This window comes from Ursus arctos, unplaced genomic scaffold (genome assembly GCF_023065955.2).
Source record: "Ursus arctos isolate Adak ecotype North America unplaced genomic scaffold, UrsArc2.0 scaffold_24, whole genome shotgun sequence".
Lineage (NCBI taxonomy): Eukaryota > Metazoa > Chordata > Mammalia > Carnivora > Ursidae > Ursus > Ursus arctos.
The window spans coordinates 16492141-16513179 of record NW_026622919.1 but is presented as its reverse complement, the minus strand read 5'-3'; the positions used below and the strand labels follow the sequence as shown (position 1 = coordinate 16513179).

At 48.6% G+C, this 21039-nt stretch overlaps 1 protein-coding gene across 31 annotated transcripts in view; it reads left to right on the top strand.

Annotated features, from left to right (window-relative positions):
* MAPT (microtubule associated protein tau) overlaps positions 1-21039 on the top strand; it is a 95484-nt gene that overhangs the window by 31527 nt on the left and 42918 nt on the right. For all 31 annotated transcript variants that reach the window (XM_048225361.2, XM_044389157.3, XM_044389166.3 and 28 more), the window contains exon 2: positions 17805-17963. In XM_048225361.2, the coding sequence (XP_048081318.1) occupies positions 17822-17963 (142 nt within the window). In that variant the 5' untranslated portion in view covers positions 17805-17821. The remainder of the gene's footprint in view (positions 1-17804; positions 17964-21039) is intronic.

The following is a 21039-nucleotide window of genomic DNA, read 5'->3' as shown; positions in this document are numbered from 1 at the left end:
AGTGATCTTAACTGAAGAGACTAATGGGTGGGTCTGAATTTGTGCCTTTTAAGCATAAAGCGTTGCTTCTTAATTAACGAGATCCTATCCTTTGATTGGGAAAAGGCCCTCCCCGCATCACATCATTAGCTACCCACATCTGGACAGCTCCCAAAGCAGACTCCTACATTGAGCTAAGCCCAGGTGTGTTCCCTGAACACCCAGGAGGCTTCGAGAGCCACATGTGCCATCTGAGCACGCAGAGCATGCGGGTCTGGGTGTGTAGCAGCATGAGAAGTGCAGAGGGGTGACTCCCACTCCATTTCTTCCCTCCTGGGAGAGGAGGGCTCTTCCATCCGCTTCGCCATTCAAAGTAGAAAAGGAGCCTCCCGCTCCTGCAAGTGCCCACTCCTCTATTTACTTCTGTACCTAAGTACTGCAAACTTAGTGCCTTAAGCCAACACCAATGTTTATCTGAAAGTTCTGGAGGTGAGAAGTCTGACACAGGTCTCACTGGGTTAACATCAAGGCGTTAGCAGGGCGGCACTCCTTTCTGGAGGGTCTGGGGGAGAATCTGCTTTCCTGCCTCTTCCAGCTCCTGGAGCTGTCTGCGTCCCTTGGTTCATGGCCCCACCGATCTTCAAAGCCAGTGTTGACTAGCTGTGTCTTTCTCATGTCAAATTGCTCTGATACCAACTCTCCTACCTCCATCTTCCATGTGGAAGGACCCTTGTGATTATGTTGGGCCCACTCGGATAACCCAGGATCAGCAGTCTATTTTAAACTCAGCTGGTCAACAACCTCAATTCCATCTGCAATCTTATTCCCCTTTTGCCATGTGAAGTAACAGATTCATAGGTTCTGGATATTGGGATATTGATCATCTCTGAGAGGCCATTATTCTGTCTCCCACATTAACTAAATGCAAATGCATAGTTTTACCTAAGAGAAGATTTAATAATTAGACTTTTCAAACCAGACCTGGAAAGAGTGGGGTAAGTATCTAAATTAGGATCCAAATAATCTGACTCATACCTGATAATACCTTTGGTCACATTGCACTTTTTTTTTTTTTTAAAGAAGGTTTTCCCAAATAAGATCAGTTCCTTTTACAGCCTGTTAGGGCATCTTATCTCATTTCGTATTTTTTCACCTAAAAATAAGCCTTTAATCCCTGGCTTGAGGTGTTTAGACACTCTTGGTCCCTTGGATATTGCTTATAAGTCAACATTTCACGGCTCCCTGGAAAATGCTGTCCAAACAATAAGCCACAAGAATGAAAAGGAAAGTACAGAGTGCTGTAATTGTAAATGGTCTTCTCCGTGGTTTCTAATTACTCTGCTCTTTCTCTTGAACCGAGGAATTGAAGGGTGACAGGTTCTTAACAGATAATCATGTGATGTGACTTCATCCCGAGCCCCCAGGGACCCAGTGACAGAGCATGCATGTCTACTCCCAAAATGTCCCTGGGGCCGGATGTGAGAAGAGCCTTGGATTTCGTGCATGGCCTGCAGTGGGGACAGTTTGTCTTGACATGTTCTCTCTCAGCGTGTTTCAGATTCTCATGTCCTTATTTTTCTTCAGTAAAAAGTGATCTGTCCTCTCAGTGAACTCACTTTCTCATGTTTTTGTCCATCGTTGGTATGTTTTTGTCCATCGTTGGTATAGCCTGAAGCAATCAGATGATTTCTCTCCTCCCTGATAGGAAGCACAGACTGAGTATTGTGATGGGGGCTCAGAACAGTGAGTTGTAAAATCTATGAAATGGGCAAAGATAGCCTGTATACTACAAGTTTCTGTATTTATGACAAAGACATTGTGGTATTTTCTAAGCAAACAGAACTGCCTTTGACCTGCAGTATCGAATGCATGGATTTGATGTTATGGAAAACAATGGTTTTCTGCCTTACTTGGTGTATCTTCAGTGAAATGTCCCCCTGACTTAGGTTTGTGTCCTGGCTTCAGCGCTGACCAGCTGTGTGACTTTGGACAAGTTAATTTACCTCTCTGTGCTATAGAGGGGTAAGGTCCATTCCGAGTTTGAGAACCCAGGATTATCTGAATCCATCCTAACCAAGCAAGGGCTCCCAGAAAAATGCCTGGAGAACAAGTCTGTTTTGGGGAAGGGGAAGAAGGAACAAAAACAAAAGAGACCTTGATGACAAAGATGACAAACTCAAGGTCATTCCTGGTTAGCCCAACACCCAGCTGACATAGCAGTTCTCTCTATCATTTATTTTGGTCACTTGAGGTTTGCAAAGGGGCAGGAGAATTTGAGTTCCTTCTCCGATCACAAGGGGAACGTTCTCTCCAGTGGGGTGTCAGAGGTACGTCTGTTACCCAGGGGGCTGGGGTGGCCCCCATGAGAGAACAGGCTGGCTCTCAGATTTGAAACAGACCATGAGCTGTGAGCTTGGGAAGCGTTAGCGATTAATGTCGATCCATCTCCCCCTCCATCCCACCAAAAGCCATCTCCCTGCCCCCCACACTCATTGATTCACCGATTTACTGGGCGCCTTCCTCGTGCCAGGGATGGGCCAACTGCTAAAGCCACAAGGGTGAAGAAGGTGGCTCCTCCCATCCTCAGAGCATTAGCATTCCAGCACCAGCGCCAAGTAACCAGAGAACCACAGCACTGTGCAACAAGCATTCATTAGGGCACACATGAGGGCTTTGGCAGAGCCAGGAAGGGCTGCTTAAAAGTGGTTCTGGGAGTGCTCTGATAAAGCCTGCAGCTTGAGTAGAAGTTAGCCAGGGAGAAGGAAAGTGGAGGAGAGGGCTTTCCTGGCAGGGAGACCAGCCCGTGCCAAGGCCCGGTTGTGAGAAAGAGTGTAGCAGTTAGGGCAGCACCCATCATTTGACCAAGTGCGGTGAATGGCTCTCAGTTCACATTCTTTCATTCACCCATTTGTGAAGGTATATTGACCACCTACCCCATACCAAGCAATACACTAAGAACTGAATTGTTTCCAGTGGTTTAAAAAAACAAATACAGGGGCATCTGGGTGGCTCAGTCAGTTAGGCATCTGCCTTTGGTTGAGGTCATGATCTTGGGGTCCTGGAATTGAGCCTCATGTCGGGCTCTCTGCTCAGCAGGAAGTCTGCGTCTCTCTTTGCCCCTCCCCCTGCTCATGCACTCTTGCTCTCTCTCTCTCTCACAAAAATAAATAACTTAAAAAAAAGAAAAGAAATTTAATTTTGAGCCTCTTTTTCAATGTTTTGAAAACATCATTAATAAGATAATTCACATGCCATAAAATTCACCTATTTAAAGTTACCGTTCAGTGGTTTATAGTATTCCTTTATGGTTTTGATTCTGATGGTGATTCCTGAGACACTGGGAAAACCCAGAAGCAGCTCGGATCACAGACAGGGATGACCGCACCGGGTCACACTTCTTTCCTGCTTTCCTGCTTGATGACCAATGGGCATGCAGAGTCTTCCCTTGGCTTCCACCCCACAGGGTAGAGGGCTTTCTCATTCTCCAAGTAGAATTTAATTTCCTATTATGTTTCCAAGTGTTTTGTACTTCCTCCTTGCCAGCTTTTTCTCTTTCAGATGGAAATCGAGTCATTCTCTCTTCTTCCCTCCTGGACTATGATTTCTGTTTCTGAACATAACATAAATGTTGTCCAGGCCTTTCTGCTGGATAATGGACATTTTGTGTCTGGGCTTTTTCAGGAATATGTTCTGGGAGCCTAGGACCTAAATGCATGACCCAGCTTTGATTTCCTGTCTCTCCCTGATCCGAATTTCTGATGCGTCAGTTTTAATTGACCCATGTATTTGTATACCTGGATTGGATCTGGTTCCAAAGTTGTGTTTAAATTCTTACTTTCAAGATAACTTCTTCACTCTGTCCAATTTTCCATTTTCTCAGTTGGATACTCCACGTTGTCAAGCATAATGATTTTATCCAAATCAGAGGGGCATGACCTAGGGTCCCAGGTTGGGTAATATTTGCATTTCCTTGTTCTCATTTAAATGAAACGTCTTATTGATAAATATTGAAACTATTTTGCCAGCCTCAGGAGATGCAACAAAATTGTCTCGTTTCTCCTTTATCTAAAGAGCCTTTATTTTTCTATTCTGACCTAGCCATGGCATCTTACAGGACACACTTCATTTTGGAAGTTACATTTTCTAGGGCTCGTAAGGCTGCAGCTTCAGCTCTGTGGGGGTCCTCACATCCCTGCTTCTCTAAATTCCTTTTGGAGTAAGGATACAAATGCATGGACATATCCATATAAATGGATATAAATGCATGAAGAGTTGCAGCTCTCTAGAGTGTAGACACATCAGCCCTTACCTCCGCACTGCATCTTAGAGAATCACACTTGCGATAGGCAAGGGTTTGTGACATCCGAGCCCCAAGTCCAGGTATCCCTGGCTCTCTTGTTAAATGTGTACCTTTCAGTGAGCAAACCCAACCTCCTGGTCTCATTATCTTCTTCCTGGAATGTTAACCTTTCTCATCCAGGGGCCCCCCCTGCTGGCTCCATAGGCCTCACCCTTGTCCAGTACCTCTGGTGACGCTCCTGCAGCCTCAGGTAAGAACCCCACCTGCACATTGTCACCCTAAGTGGCTTTTGTCTCTGTGATTGATCACAGAGGGGTCCTGATGCTTAGAGTCAATGTTAAGAGTCTTGGCGACCTGTCCCTCTGGCCTTGCCAGTGGCTGAGGGCAATTAGTGACATGTGAATCAGAGGAGAAGGACACAGTGGGAAAAGTCCTTGACTGTTACAAGGGTGTTTTGCGTTGCCAAAACGGGACTGTATTTATTGCTTTGTATCAGATTATAAGCATAATATATATTTATAAAACAATATAATGAAACAAAAATGTGGACACCAACGAGAGAAAGTCTCCCTAATTCCATTTCCCTTTCCAGAGAAAACCTCTGTTCAGCCATCAGGACTTTCTGTCTGCACATATGCATATACATGTTATTTTTTTGTTTATAAAAATTCCGTACAAGCACATTTCTGAAGCTGCTTTTTCCACTTGGTGATACAAGGTGGATCTCTCCATGCCAGTGCGTTCCTTCCTCCCCCATCCCTCTTACAAAGGAGTCAGCTTCATGCAGGGTGCCCTAGGACACGATTTTGGCCCTGTCTCCAGGCGTCACGGGACCAGGGAATGATCTCACTGGGTACACCATCTGCCCTGCCTGGCTGGAGGCTGCACTGGGAGGGCCAACGGGGCACCACGTGTCATTAGATCCAAAGTGGGGTGGGGCTCTGTGCCCTGTGAAGCTGTTTGGTCTGCAAACACAAAGAGAATGCAGGAAGGTTTGGCTAAGTGAACGGGTGATGCGGTTGTCATGATGATAACCAACGGGGGGGCACTTACAGAGTGTTTTCCGGGAGCCAGTGATGGTCCTGAGCACCTGATGTATATTAACTCATTTAAGCTCTGTATTTTATGGGCAAAGCAGTAGAGGCTCTGAGAGGTTGAGTGACTCGCCCAAGGTCACCCAGCTAGTAAGTGGCAGACGGGCTTGAGTGTGTGGTTGATGCCGGCCGTGCTGCACTGTCGTGAACTCTGGCCCCGATGCTGTGTCGGGGCACCTTTATCAAAGGAGGAGCTCAGGGATGGTGTGCCTTATTACATGTGTTCGGAGGACATTGCTTATTTTCCGTCCTTCTGAGACAGTGCTGAGTTCAGGCCGCTCATTACTGAGGGACAGCTGCTAATTAGGGGCAGCCTTCTGCCACCCTTCTCTCCCCTGCATCTCCTCAGACTCAGAAAATAGAAATGAAAACACCTTAAAAACGACCACTTTCCTTCTTCATTCTCCTCTTCCCTCCATGTCTTCCCCGTTGTTCCCATCAAATGAAATGTCATGGCAAAAGGAGCCCGTTTCTGGTCATTCCTGTGGCTTCACCAACGCCGGCTTCCGTCGCGGCTCCTGGGCCCACTCCCAGCAAGCTGAGACTTTGGGGCCAAGGTTCGTCCCTCCCCAGTCACCTGCCACATCCTCTCCGTGCCTGCCCTGGGAGGAACCCGGAGCTCAGACTCCTTCATTCTGCTTTTGGCATTTACCTTCTCCCCACCACTTCTGAGACCTCTGCAGAAGGACCCCCTCATTTCTTCTCTTCTCCCCGGGCTTATGCAACGCGGCCTCTCACCTTTTTGTGCCATTACTCCCCCTTCTTCGGGACAGAGGCACAGACCAAGGCCCTCAGATAGGTCCCTTATCTTATCCTTTCAGGCAAGCCTCCTCTTCCCATCTTCAGCTACCTTCTCCTTGCTCATACCTTCCCTGTCGTGACAACAGTCCCTTGTATCAGTCTAGAACATGGCGGTTCACTCAAGTGCTCTCTCGCACGTGCATGTTTTCAGGGACCCTCACAGCCGCCCTGTGAGACACGTGTCCTCCTGCCCCTGTGACAGCGGAAGAATCCGTGGTACAGAGAGCTCAAGTGATTGGCCCAGTATTGAGCAGCTAGTGGTCCCCCCTGAGCCTTGAACCCAGGGCTTTTGATTCCACACCAGGTATCTTTTCCACCCAAATCCATGCACAGGGCTGAGCCAAGAACAAGGGTCCCTCAGGAAGGTGTGGAGCTGATGCCTGCACCTCGGAAGCCCGGAGTCCAGGCATTCATTCAACAGACAAGGCTGGGCTTGGCGTGTGTCACAAAGGAGTTGGGGTGGGGGTGCCTGGGTGGCTCGGTCCATTAAGTGGCTGTATTCGGTTCAGGTCATGATCCTGGGGTCCTGGGATCAAGCCCCATTCAGGCTCCCTGCTCAGCGGGGTGTCTGCTTCTCCTTCTGCCTCTGCCCCTCCTCCTCCACTCATGTGCACGTGTGCTTACTCTCTCAAATAAATAAATAAAATCTTTTTTTAAGAAGGAGTTGGGGTTGAGCAGCCTCATGGTGCTTCTGTGGGGGTAGGCAGGAAGACGGCCTCTCTAGATCTGCAGACCCTGCTTCACAGGAGAGCCCCGGGAGCGGAGGGGTGGGGGAAGAGGAGCAAGGGATCCTCCAGGCTCACCTTTGGGCCTAGAATGGAGGGTGCTTCCCGAGACCCTGCTGTGAGAGTGAGGCCTGGCAGTGTTCTCAAAGTGCCTTGAGAAAGGGGCAGCCTGAGTACCATCCATCAGTCCCAGGAATGGCTAATGGGGGAGCAGGTGTTTCCTAGAATCCATAATGCTCTTTGGTAAGTGGCCCAAGGGTGCCTCTGAGAGGCTTCCCCATCCCGAGGTGTTGCTGAGGCAAGAGGCTGACGGAGGAGGCCCATTCATCAGATATGGCTGTGTCTTCCTGTCCGAGACCCCACTCTGCCCTGCCCACAGTCAGTTCTCATGCTCACTCCCAGCTAATTTCCCATTCCTAAGCTGAGCTTTGCAGCAAATCACCACACACCAGACTCCGTCCCCAGATCTGCCACTATTTCTAGGTTCCCTGGAGGTCCCTCAGCCTCTCTGCATCTCGGTTTCCCCAGCTGCAGAATGGAGCTGAGATGACAAAAGCGTTCTTGGGGTGGCTCGTCCTGCATTAGGGCTTCAGAGTGAAGCTTCATGATTCCTTGATGGGGGTCTCCACCCACTGTCAAAGCCACCTACAGACTCACAGCCACATGCATCCCCCGCCCCAGCCTGGGCAACTAAGCCTCAGTGCAAAAATGGAGATAAGAGGGACGCCTGGGTGGCTCAGTTGGTTTAGCGTCCGACTCAATTTCAGCTCAGGTCGTGATCTCAGGGTCCTGGGATGGAGCCCCATATTGGGCTCCGCACTTGAGATTCTCCCTCTCCCTCTGCCCCTTCCCCTGCTTGCTTGCTCTCTGCCCCCCTCCCCCAAATAAATAAATCTTTTTAAAAAATGGAGATAGATAATATTTTCTACCTCACATAGGTGGTTATGAGGATTAAATGAGATAAAATGTGTAAATAGTGCCTGGCTCTAGAAATATCTATCCTTATAAGGGGAAGATTATGGATGGCTAAAAAGGGGGGGAGCTAGAAGCTCCCCCAAGCACTTGTTAAGTGTAATCTTGTGTTGGTTTGTGGACTATATGCTGCCTGTTAGAGCTGGAAGACAGAGATACCGCAGCAATGCTACAAATTATATCCACTAAAGATCAACCAGAAATAAGATAAAGCTTATTAGTACAGCATATTATTAAGTGAATAAAACAGGCTACAGAATATGGTCTTATTTAGGGAAAATTCTATGTGTGCCCAGGAGAGGTATCTGCAGGGAAGTTTCCTAACACGTTGAAAGTGGTTATTTTGCTTTGCTTTTTCACATTTTTGTATTTGACTTTTTAATAATGACTGTGAATCACTTTTTTAAAAAATATTTATTTTAGAGAAAGAGAGAGAGAGCGTGTGTGCATGTGCAGGGCGGGGAGGGGCAGAGAGAGAGGGAGAATCTTCAAGCAGACTCCTTGTTGAGTGCAGAGCCCATCTCGGGGCTCAGTCCCAGGACCCTGAGATCATGACCTGAGCTGAAATCAGGAGTCGGAGGCTCAGCTGACTGAGCAACCCAGGCACCATGAGTCACTTTTATAAAACAATACGTTTTCTTTCTCTGCTTCTCTCTCTCTCTAAGAATTAAGAGTGGTTTGCCCAAGAAAAGCAATATTTTGCTCTGGTGTCCTTGGCTTTGATATCAGAAGAGACTCGTCTTTATCCATTTGGTGCCCTGAGCTCAGGGGATTCATCTCAGGTAGAATTAAAGCGGTAGGGGCGCCTGGGTGGCACAGTGGTTAGGCATCTGCCTTCGGCTCAGGGCGTGATCCCGGCGTTCTGGGATCGAGCCCCACATCAGGCTCTTCTGCTGGGAGCCTGCTTCTTCCTCTCCCACTCCCCCTGCCTGTGTTCCCTCTCTCGCTGGCTGTCTCTATCTCTGTCGAATAAATAAATAAAATCTTTAAAAAAAAAAAAAAAAGAATTAAAGCGGTAGCCAGGACATTGTCGGTTCCTGAACAGGACAGCAGCTCAGCAGCCTGTTTCGACCACCCATCAAGATGTCACACAGCAGTGCCGTCCTTGTTGAAAGCTGACTGATGGAAAACTTACCAGAAAGGGGGTTGGAGGGAAAGCGACCACAGTTCCGAACACAAAGACCACCCAAGCTTGATCTGTCACCCTGCCAGATGTTACAGCATTATTTTGCTATGCCAGCGACTACAAAGGAGAGAAGCCTGTCATAAAAAAAATAAAAAAAATTAAAACAGAAATCTGAGGCTTAAAACTAGAATTGTCCTCTCTGACAGTCTGAATTTTCTTACGATGGTGGACATTAGCCAGCTGACATCAGCCATGACACATTGTGTGTGCACGGCAGCACCACCTCCCCCCAAAAAGCGGCCTTCATTCATGCTTTCATACAACTGTTGATTGTTCTCTTTGGATGGAGGCCCAGGATTATTCCATTTTCTTCTCACCAACATAAGTCTTCCCTCTCTGTGGGCTCCTTTATCTTCTCTCCTCTTCATTTGGCAGTTATGCTTAAAATCTGGGTATTCTTTTTATTGTTCAGATTTGGTTCTAGAACATTCTGTGGTACACTGTGGTGTGATGTGTCCATGAGCTCACATGTTAGAGCTCCTCTGAGGTTTGCCATGCCATGAGTCTTCCCTCCTGCACATCTTCCTGAGGACATCCCTGTGCCTGTCTCGGTGCTGGGTACCACCTATGGGGGGCAGGGGAGAAGAGGGGCAGCACAGACGGAGAGGCAGCTCCTCAGACACTCACAGTTGGGACCAGCTGTTAGTGAAGGGTGTCTGAAGCATCGGGGTTGCCAGGAGTCAGCCTCACGGGGGTGTTGATTTAAACCCTTGAGGCTCTTTCTCTTCCTCTGGGTACAGTTGGCTCCCAGCCTCCTGAGTAGAGGGATTTCCTAATGACCTGGGGCCCCGACTCTGCCTCAGCCCAGGAGATGAGTTTGGGTGCCCTTTCACTAATCTCTGTATCTTAAAGTAAAACAGTTGGACCCTAAGCATTAAAGAATAGAGTGTAAATATGATGACATTTTCGAGGTAAAAAGCTTTAGTTCAGCAGAGCAAGGACCCTGGTGTTCTTAAACGGGCATCTCCATCACTGCTCCATTCAATCACGATTATCAGTCCGCTTAACATTAGGTCAGATTCTGGTGCCAGGCTGCCTGGGCTTTGAACCCCGACTCCATGACATGCCTACTGTGAGACCTGAGGCACCTTACTCAACTTCCCCGTGCCTCAGTTTCCCCCTCTGTAGAAGGAGACGTAGGAATGGAGGCAGGTGTATGAATTAAATGAGTCAGTACCCGGAGACACTTGAAACACGGCGGCTGTCGTTCGGAGGAATCCTGGCACATTCCCGATGGTGCAAAAAAGGGACCAGAGCAAAGGAAAAATGGGATGCAGGAGCCAAAAATAACTTTGGGGGAACAAAGTTCATTGTAAGGTTATTTTTGGATTCTAGATTTATCTCTACTGGATCTTCAGCTTTCTGAGAGAGGTCCATCTAGGGTGTTTGTTTTTTTTAATAACAGCTTTATTGAGACACGTCCCGTACCACGAAATTCACCCTTTAAAGGGTACAATTCAGTGTTTTCGGCAGATTGGCGAAGGTGGGCATCGGCACTACTCTCAGTCTGCGGTGTGGGATTTTTCAGCGGAGGGGGTCTGAGGGCGATCGTCCTCTCTCTGGACAGAGCCACCACCCGACGGCGATTCGGCTTTGCGCTGAGTCACGGCGGGCGCCCCCGGGCCTGCGGTCGCTGCTCCGGGAGAAGCCCGCCGCCGCCGGCCGCGCGTCTGCTGCCCCCTAGCGAGGCTGCCCCTCGGCCTGGAACAGCCCCGCCCTGGACGTGGGCTCGCCTCGCCGCCGAGGGGCTTGCGGTGCACACGCGCGAAGCTCCGGCGGTGGGGCTCCGAGCGCGGTGCGCCAGGACGCCGGCCGCCTTCGGCTCTCCTTCCAGCCCCGACAGCCTGTCATGTCGCCCAGTCCTGGACGGGAGAAAAGGGCTGTGCTTTTTAAACAGTCTGTTGGGAAGGCACCGGTAGGATATAGTAGCCTAGAGATGGGTTTGAGCATCAAAAGATCCAAGTTCAGCCCCTGCTCTGCCCCGTCCTAGCTCCGTGACCCTCAACATGTTATGGAACCTCTCTAAGCCTGTTTCCGCATCCAGAAAGTGGGGACAATGATTCCTCTCATGAGGCTGTTGTATTACAGAGAGACTCTCTCTCTGAAGTCCCTGTGACTGGCTTATAGACAGGGCTCACATAAGCAGAGGCTATTAAAATTCCAAAGCTGCCAAAAGGGTGTCCAGTGTTGCCCTGGCTTACCCAAGGAGCTTTCTAGAACCTGAATTACTCATTACCAAACTGCACTGCTGTGGGTAAGAAAATTAGGAAGAACAGGAAAGAGGCAGTAGGTGCTGGGAGGCCATTTGGTCTTCATCCATACCAGGTAAAGACTGCCCTAGGTCAGAAGAAACCTACAGACCCCCTGGGAACTGTGCGGGAGGAAAGGCCTGGGTGGGAAGCACACGGAGGCCTCAGAACTGCCAGGAATCTGTGTCCCAGAGGACAGCAGGCCCAAGGGAGGCCTATCTGACTCTGAGTCAGGTCTCAGGCTGCCTCAGTGGTCTTGGGCCAGTCGTTTAGCCTCTGGGGGCCTTTACCTGTCTGGGATTTGTGTCCTGCCAACCTCACGGGTTTATAGTGGGCCTCTATGGTCTGTCATGGGGAGGTGTTCAGGAAAATGGCGGATGCGCTCCCATTGGTGAGCAGGGTCCTCTGGTGACCTTCCAGAAGTCTCTTCTCAGCTGGACTAGGTGCCTGGGGTTCCCTCGTCCACCTCTGGACACCGCCGAGGGCAGCCCAGGATGATCAGAAAACAGAGGTGCCTCTTCAGGTAAGTGCCACAGAAGATGTAAACTCTGCCAGGCAGAAAGGTGGCTCCTTCTTGCAGCCTGGGAAGGCCCCATTCTTTGGGAGCAGAAGGGAGCCGGGGCCTCACCTACACATCCCTGTGCTCCATGGGGGCCCAGCCTTGGCAAAGTGAGGAGGAAGTTGAAGATTGTCTGGGGGCCCCTGCCAGTCTCCTTCTTCCACCATCCCCCTTTCCTGCCCACACCTTTCTTCTCCCTCCACCCCAGTTTCGCCGTTATCAGATAAAAGTCACAAGAAAAAATTCCATTTTACCTTGTTTCCAAACTTGTCATTTATTAAAAGACCATGAGTATCCATCAAAGGATAAATGGATAGTTAGAATGCAGTGTGTCCATACGGTGGAATCTTATTAAGAAACGAAGCCCCAGATCCTAAAAACATTATGTTAAGTGAGAGAAACCAGTCACGAAGAGGCTGCATATTAAATGATTTCAGTTATCTGAAATACGTAACCCATGGAGACGGAGAGTAGATGGGTGGCCAGCAGGGAGTAGGGTGGGGGACGAGGAGAAACCGTTTCCTGGGCACAGGGTTTCTTTTTGGGGTGATGAAAATGCTTTGGAGCTAGAGGTGGTAGTTACACACATTGTGAATGTACTAAATGCCACTGAATTGTTCACTTGAAAATGGTTAATCTTCTGTTGTATGACTTTTTCCTCATTAATAATGAACAAAAAAGACTGGGTAGCAGCAGCCATGATTTAATTCAGGGGCTCATCCCTCCCTGTGCCTTCACCCCCTTGCCTTTCCCTTAACCTGTCTTCACCCGCCTGTCTTCTTTGTCGGTCTGTCCCTCTCACCCTGTGGATACGTGACCCCTTCTCTGCTCCACTCCGACTCTGTCCATCAGCACGGTGGCACGGGGCTGGGGATGTGACCCCGCAGGACGAGATGCCTTCCCTCTTGGGCCGAAGCTGACTCAGCTCCAGAATGACAGGGACAGACCCCAGGATGCTCTGGCTCTTGTCTTCTCTAGTTAGGTTCTTTCCCAAGGAGTGCCTAAAAAGTGGCCCTTTTTAGTTTCCGGATTTAACTCAACTTTTGTGCCTCTCCTAAAATTTCTTTCTTACCTCCGAGAGAGAGAGAGAGGGGAGAAATTGAATGATTTAGAAGAATAAGAAAGCAGAGAGCAGCCTTAAGAAAACAACTCCTTGTGTGTTTATTTTCCCGTCTGTGCATCCCTTTTAGATTACAGGGATCCGTGGGGTGGTGACCGAATCTAGTCTGGGCTGTGGACCCACCTCGGGCTTGTGCTTATTTTTATGTTTTCCAATCTGCTGTCTTTGGCTGAAAGTGTTGGGGCTGGGATGTGTGGCTGTGCCATTTGTCGGAAGAAGAGAGCTCTAATCGGTGAGCCTGTCGTTTCAGGGCCTAAGTGGAGGGTGGGCTTTGGGACTTCGAGACTTAACCGTGAGCAGAATGTAGCGAGCCATATAGTGCATGAGGGTCCCTGGCGTCTCACACCTCCCAGGCTCCTTTGGAAGAACGGCTTTCTCGAAAACCCGTGATTTTAAAATATGAGCAACCACTGGATTGGGGGCAAACTGACCTCGGGAGTAGAGAAAAGAGGAGTATGCCCCCTCCTACCCCTGCATTCTTCTGCAAAACCCTCCTGCACTCTGCCAGCTTCTTTTCACAAGCTCATTGAGTAAGATTTCCTGCTAAGGGATCACATCTGTCTGACAGAGGCCTAGAAGACGCGTCCTGCCTTTATTGGGAACCTGTCACTTCTGGACCAGTCCCAGCATTGGAGCTGCAGCCTGGTCACCTCCGCTGCAGAAACCCAGAGCCCTTCATAAATCATCAGCACGATGAGGGTGAGGGTCCCACTCACAAAGGCAGCACAGAAGACGGCAAGACGTCAGGAGTGAACACCCGATCAGGAGCGTACAGGACTACACCCCCCACCTTCACCCCTCACCTTCACAGAGAGAATTAGGAACCTGAATGAATGGGAAGACACACTATGCTCTTGGAAAGGAACACTAAATAATCTGGAAAGAGCAATTTTTATCATCTTGGCACGTAACACAATTCCAGCCAAAATCCCAATGGAATTTTGAGAATTTGAGAAAAAATATTCTAAAGGACATCTGCAAGAGAAAACACGCAAGAAGGTCAAACAGTTTTGAAAAAGAAAATGAGAGTGTCCATGGCCACCTAGAGAATAAGACTTGAGATCCAAAACTTCACTCGGGGGTGTGGGCGTGGGGGGGGGGGCAGCTCTAGCACCAAAACAGACAGACAAGTGGGGCAGAGTAGGTGGTTCATTTGCCTGGGCAAGAGGACAGAGTCTATGAATAGGGCTGGGCCATTGGTTTAACTATTATATTTGGGGGGAAATGTTTAGATTCTCACCTCATGTCATACACCTAAATAAATTCCAGATGAATTAATCAAATGTAAAGAATGAGATCACTGAAAACATAGCAGAAAATATCGATGAGGGGCACCTGGGTGGCTCAGTCTGTTAAGCCTCTGCCTTCGACTCAGGTCATGATCCCAGGGTCCTGGGATGGAGCCCCATGTCAGGCTCCCTGCTCAGCGGGGAGTCTGCTTCTCCCTCTCAACTCTGCCCCTCCCCCCTCATGCTCTCTCTCTCTCTCTCAAATAAATAAAATCTTTAAAAAATAAAAAAGTAGGGGCGCCTGGGTGGCACAGCGGTTAAGCGTCTGACTTCGGCTCAGGGCGTGATCCCGGCATTATGGGATCGAGCCCCACATCAGGCTCCTCTGCTGTGGACCTGCTTCTTCCTCTCCCACCCCCCTGCTTGTGTTCCCTCTCTCGCTGGCTGTCTCTCTCTCTGTCAAATAAATAAATAAAATCTTTAAAAATAAATAAATAAAAATAAAAAAGTAAAAGTCTTAAAAAAAAAAGAAGGTGTTGATGGTCCTATGTGCCACAGCAGTAGCAAACATCACAAAGGAAAAAAGATGTGACTCTATAACTATTAAAACTTGCTGGTTTGAGGTGCCTGGATGGCTCAGTCGGTTCAGCAGCTCACTCTTGGTTTCGACTCAGGTCCTGATCTCAGGGTCCTGGGATCCAGCCCCGAGTCAGGCTTTACACTCAGTGAGCAGTCTGCTGGAGGATTCTCTCCCCCTCTGCCTCTGCCCCTCCCCCCTCAAATAAATAAATAAATCTTAAAAAAAAAAAAAGCATTGCTGGTCAGAAGCCATCAGGAACCAAAATAAAGGTGACTGACTGGAGAAACTGTCTGCCACCAACGGGATAAAGGGTTGATGTTACTCACGCATGAAGAGCTCACTCAAGTTGTTGCAGTGAGCGCTGAGGTCTGAACAGAGGTGCAAAGGGTATAAACGTGCATTTTATAAAAAAGGAAACCAATACATGAGAGTTTTACTTGTACACCTCCAACCACCATGGTCCGGGAGGGGAAACTTGGTCATTCATTGAAAGGAATGGAGCAAATCCAAAGAACAAAACCACAGAGCTCATTAAACTTCTTCGCACTCACTCAGTCTTTAGCTGCCGCTTGCACGGGGTAACCTGACTTGGCTAGCCTGGCTCACCTGGGCCAGGTGTGGCGTCTCCAGCCAGCTTGGGAGGCCTTGAGCTTCTAGGGCGATCCCACCGCTCCAGGGTGAGGCCTCTGGTGACTCAGCCAGATGAAGTGACTCATGGACGAGTCTCGGGGACGAGCCATTGGGCGGTGACCAGGGACGCCCTGAGAGGCTCCACCAGTGATGGATGCTACTTCCTAGAGCTGGTGGGGAGCAGTAGTTTTCTCAGATAATGGAACTGGTCCCTCTTAGAAGAGGGGTTCTGACGTTTTGGGGCTTTCTAAGGGCAACAGACCGTTAGCATATCTAAGGGTAGAGAATATTACCACCAAATCCTAAGCCTTGAAGGATGAATGGGAACTCTGATCGGCCCAAAATAAAGTCCTGCTCTTCGTTGGGGAGACGTCAAAGATTTGGAGAACCTCAATCTTGGATGCCTGTGCCAAGAGCTCCCTGAAGGACAGGGTCCTCAGTCAGAATGAAAAGAGGCCCCTTCTCTATAGGTAGTAAATACCTAAGTGGGGCCAGACCACCCACCCAGCAGAGGTCCCACTGAGCTAATTCGTTTTGGTTTTCTTTCTTTTTTTTTTTTTATTTTTAAGTCATGTTTACTTTTTATTTTTAAGTAATGTTTACATCCAACGTGGGGCTCGAACTCATAACCCCAAGATCAAGAGTCGCCCGCTCCACCAACTGAGCCAGCCAGGCACCCCCACTGAGCTCCTTCTTAAAACCCTCCTAGGCCATGTGGCTCTTGCTAGCTTCTCATTCCACCTTGTGGACAGAGAAAAGAGCTCAGATGCCCACCCCGGCATATCCTGCCTAGAAGGGAGAGAAACGAAGCTGGACATGAGTCTGCCAATGGCTAGCTGGTCTAGCTAGACACAGTGCCAGACGCCTGTCTGTCCCACCACCAGTGTCAGTCGGGAAAGCATTATGGGAAGGGTCGGCCCCAGGCGGACCCTCCCGCCTTGTAGCCCAGCCTTTATGGGAACTGCCCAACATCTGTCAGCGGTGAGACGTGGATTTTAGAGCATTCTGTAACTCATAACGCATTTAAAGAACGCGTGACATCAGATGTGCCCTCCACACCTTACCTTTAATTAATCGATCACGGAAACCAGAGCACCAGGTGACCAGGTGCAGTGGAGAAGGAGAAAGGGTCTCTGTCCTCTCCAGTTTGTGTTATCAGCTCTCCCTTTGGCAACTCACCCTCACCTCCACTCCGGGGTGCCGCTCCACTGAAAACACTCCACGAAATGGAAACAGAATAAGGGCCTAACTATTAACGAATTATAAAGGAAAAGTAGAGATTTAAAGCAAAGAAGGCAAACAATTGGAATAAAAGAAAGAACATGAAAGCAACTAAAGAAGGGGAAATGGCAACACAAATTTTAAAAGTGAAAATAAAGACTAAATTTAGGTTAAAATTATGAAAAATTACAGAAGATACAATTATAAGAAGGAAAAATGAAAAGAAAACAAGTGCAATGTAAAAAGTCAGAAAGATAGAAGGATAACCTAGGCAAATATATTTGAAAGGGATTTCAAAAGGTTAGAAATAACAAAATGGTCCTCTAGGCTACTTTTACAACTCTTGTGTAAGTCTAAAATGGTCTCAAGTTAAAATATGAATTAAATGAAAAGCTGACATGAGTCTGGGGCAAAATTAAAAGTAAAAATAACAAAACACTGTAACGATGTAAACAAATACATGTAAAATAAGAAATATGTATTTATTACATATATTTATTTGTATATACTTACATTGACGTGTGTGTATTTACTATGTATACTTACGTAACTGTGTAATAAATCAAGTGAATACATGGAAAATAAATCAAAACAGAGCTGAGATTTTTAAAGGGTAAGAAATAAAAATCTTAAGGGACGCCTGGGTGGCTCAGTCGGTTAAGCCTTCGGCTCAGGTCATGATCCCACTCAGAGCTGGGGATTTGTCAGGACATTTGGGTCAAGAGTCAGTTTTGCTTTGCTGTTGTCTTGGGATGGAAAGATCACATTTGCTTCTCTGTGCTTCATTCTCCTTACCTGCTGATGCCTTCCCTCTCCTGTTTGGGCTTACCCTTTCCATTAAAAAATTTAAAAAATCAAGCTACGAGTCAGCAGCATTTTCTATTTTGATGAAATGGAAAGAGTGCTGGGGCCGAACAAGTCAGGCCCGCTGGACCTGGCCACCTGGTGGTTTTGAGTAGGAATGGAGGTGATACAGGTGAATTAAAGTGCACATACAGGTGAACAGGGCACGTCGGATGACGTTGGGCATCCCATGGGGAGGCGATAGGGAGGCAGAGAGCTGTCTGCTATAACCCGGGGAGGTGGCACTTCTCTCCCTACCCCACCCCGCACCCTGAGCTTAGGTCCCTCAGCTCATCCTCCCATCTCCCTTCCCCAGGTGGGCCTTGACCCAGGATGGCTGAGCCCCGCCAGGAGTTCACCGCGACGGAAGATCATGCTGGGACGTACGGGATGGGGGAGAGGAAGGATCTCCCCTCTCAGGGGGGCTACACCCTGCTGCAAGACCACGAGGGGGACGTGGACCACGGCCTGAAAGGTGAGTGCACAGGCTTGCCAGTACAGCAGGCCCAGGGGCTCGCTCTGGGAAGGGCTGGCCTCGCTCTGGGAAGGGCTGGCCGGAGGCGCGCGTCAAGATTCTGAAAGGAATTTTAAGTACTTCTGTTGGCTTGTCAACAGAGTGAAGCCTCCGAATTTGAAAGGGCCAAGAGAACTCAAAGTGTGAGGCTCTTTGAGAAGGTACCTTTCCAAAGGAGAGTCTGACGCATGTGTGGACGGCAGCCTGCCAGAGGTTGCTGGGGGGCTGTCTGATGAGAACGGGGTGCTCGCTTGAGTCTTCAGCCACATCGATCCATCTTTAAACAGCTGCACGTATTAGCATCAGAATACTTGGCTCTGGATGTAATGTGTGTGTCCTCCTTATGTAAGAGCCTGTCTGGGCCCTGTTTCAGCAAGAGTCGGTCAGCTCTGGGATTCCTGCTGTACCTGTGCTAACAAGCTGCATCCTCAAAACCTGTAAATATTCTAATACAGTCTTTGGGCCAAATTGTCTGGGCCCCCTCCTCTCCCCTGCCAAACCCTTGTGTTTCATTTCACTGACCACGGAGTCGGGGAGGCCCGTGGAGAACACCACGCCCTCTTTCCTGCTTCGGATGCGGTCCTCTGCCAGCAGCTCCAAGCCGCCCCAGTGTAAGGGTTCCGTCCCTGCCCTCCAGACCCATTTCTAAGGAGACAGAACAAACTGCTGTTTGTTCTCCGTTAATGCTAAAAATAATAAAAACCACTTTGCAGCCTGGGGTATGGAGTAGTGGCTGGAAGTGGCAGAGCTCCAAGATGGAAGGCATCCTCTTCTGGGTTCATCTGTCCAGGAATGTTCCCTGCAGGAGGTGGGGTCACCTGGGTTGGGGAAGGAGCAATAATCCCTACTTGCAGGACTTCTCGTGGGCCTGGTTCCAAAGGCAACTTTTGTCTCTGTTTAAGCAGAGGTCATAGGGGTCAGAGGAACCCGGGGATCAGACAAGTGGGCTCCCGGCTGGACGAGGTGAAGGTAGAGTGGGTACGTTATCTTGGGGAACTCAGAGGCTGCCCTCTGGCCTTCTTAGGGCCTCCCAGCCCCAGGTGCTAGAGGAGGGGAATGGGGGAAGTATCCATGCCAGCCAGCCAAGTGTCCCAGGGGGCCAGACCTGCCCTCCTGATGTCAGGCTCCAAATGGTGGCGAAAAAAATGTGCGTTCTGACCTCTCCCAGGCCATAGCCCAGTTCCACCCGGAGTTGCTAAGGTCAGGCTCCCATGGAGGGCCGTGAGGAAATCTGCTTTCTCCTTTCAGTCCTGCTCGCTCCCTTCCCCCCTTTGTCCCCACTGTCTCCTCCTCTCCCACGTTCTCCTTTTCCTCTTTCCCTCTTTCTCTTCCCACCCTGTTTTTCTTTCTCCTGTTGTCTCCCCCCCCACCCCCTCCCTCTACAGCCCCTTCCCCTTTTCTCTTCCCACCCTGACCCCAAGCATGTGGAATGCGAGGGGTGGTGGCCCCCAGGACCTCAATCCCAAAGGTTAGTGGCATCCCAGCTTTCTCCCAGCAGCCCTCCCTGGGTGAGGCAGCTTGGGGTGGGGGCCAGAGTTTGCCTCGTTCCCTGACCCCCTGACCCCCTGACCCCCTGACTGGGGCCCTAAGAGCTCCTTCTCTGAGGACCTGAGCCCACACATCCCCGCGCAAGTCTGTTCTGTGTCATGATCTCCATTGCTGCTTCCACACTCAGGAGTCCCGATTTGGGTAATCAAGTCTGTGGCCACCCTGCTTGTAAGGGAGCTTCCTTAAAATGGTAATTCGGGCACTTTTGTAGAACTCTAGGATTGCCAAGGCCTTAAGCACCAGTGTCTCAGGCAGTGCTCCCAGTAAGTGCTGAGGGCAGGTATTACTTTCCCTGGTTGACAGATGACAGGCAGGGTTCCCTCTCCAAGTCACGGGCTGCTCAGCTCCTTGTTGTCCGTTTTACCCCTTGTCACACAGCCAGGTCCCCTGGGAACCCCTCGTGGGTGAAATCCAACTTAAAATCCCACGCACTGAATTCTGTCCCGTATGAATTGTGCTCTATTTAGAGTAGGCTGCTTTAAAAATTAAATTTAAAATATATACAGTGTTGCAAAGAATGTACCATAATAATGTAGGATGTTAATAATTGGGGAAGCTGGGTATGGGGTCTATTCCCTGGAGTATCTTTGCAAGTTTTCTGTAAATCTAAAACTGCTCTCACATAAAAATTTCATTAAAAAAAAAAAAAAGCCTAGGAGGAAAAGTGGTTTTTACCCTTCCTACTTTTTGGAGGGGAAATGAAATTCAATTTGTAGTTAGGACAAGTTTACCAAGTTCTTTTGTGTCTCAGAGTCGTCTAAAGTATGTTTCCTCGGAGATGAACCATGAGAGACTATGGACCCCGGGAAACAGACTGGAGGTTTCAGAGGGGAGGGGGTAACAGGGTGCTGGGTGTTAAGGAGCACACGTGTCGTGATGAGCACTGGGTGTTATATGTAACTAATGAATCATTGAACACTACATCAAAAACTAATGATGTCTACCACTGAACATAATAAAAAATGCATAAAAAGTCCCTTTTTCTTATACGTCAAAAAAAACTAAGTATGTTTCCTAAAAATCACTCAATTCTTTAACATAAAACATGGTCAGAAGATCTATGCTAAAACATATATATGATGTATATATATCATATATATATATATGCAAAATTTAAGTTGCTAACCTTTTTGTCACTGCTGTGAGAGGAAAACATTTGTAGATTACTTACCCAAAGGATATACTTCCCAAGAAAGCAAGTGATACTTAAGAGATTTCCAAAGTTCTCCTCAAATTTATTCTTGCTTCTAAGGATTTAGAATGAGTTATTTTTATATGGAGAATGAGCGGTATGACTTGGCAGAAGGTGTCACTTTACTAGCAACATTTTAGGTAAGTGACAGACTATTTTGAATAATAACAAGAAGCCACATGTAAAATACTAGAACGAAGAGTATTTACCTGGATGCTCCCAGTTGGACAAGGACTGGATACAGCCAAGAGCTGCCAGATGGGGGAGGGGACAGGTAGTTAACTGATAGAATAATGC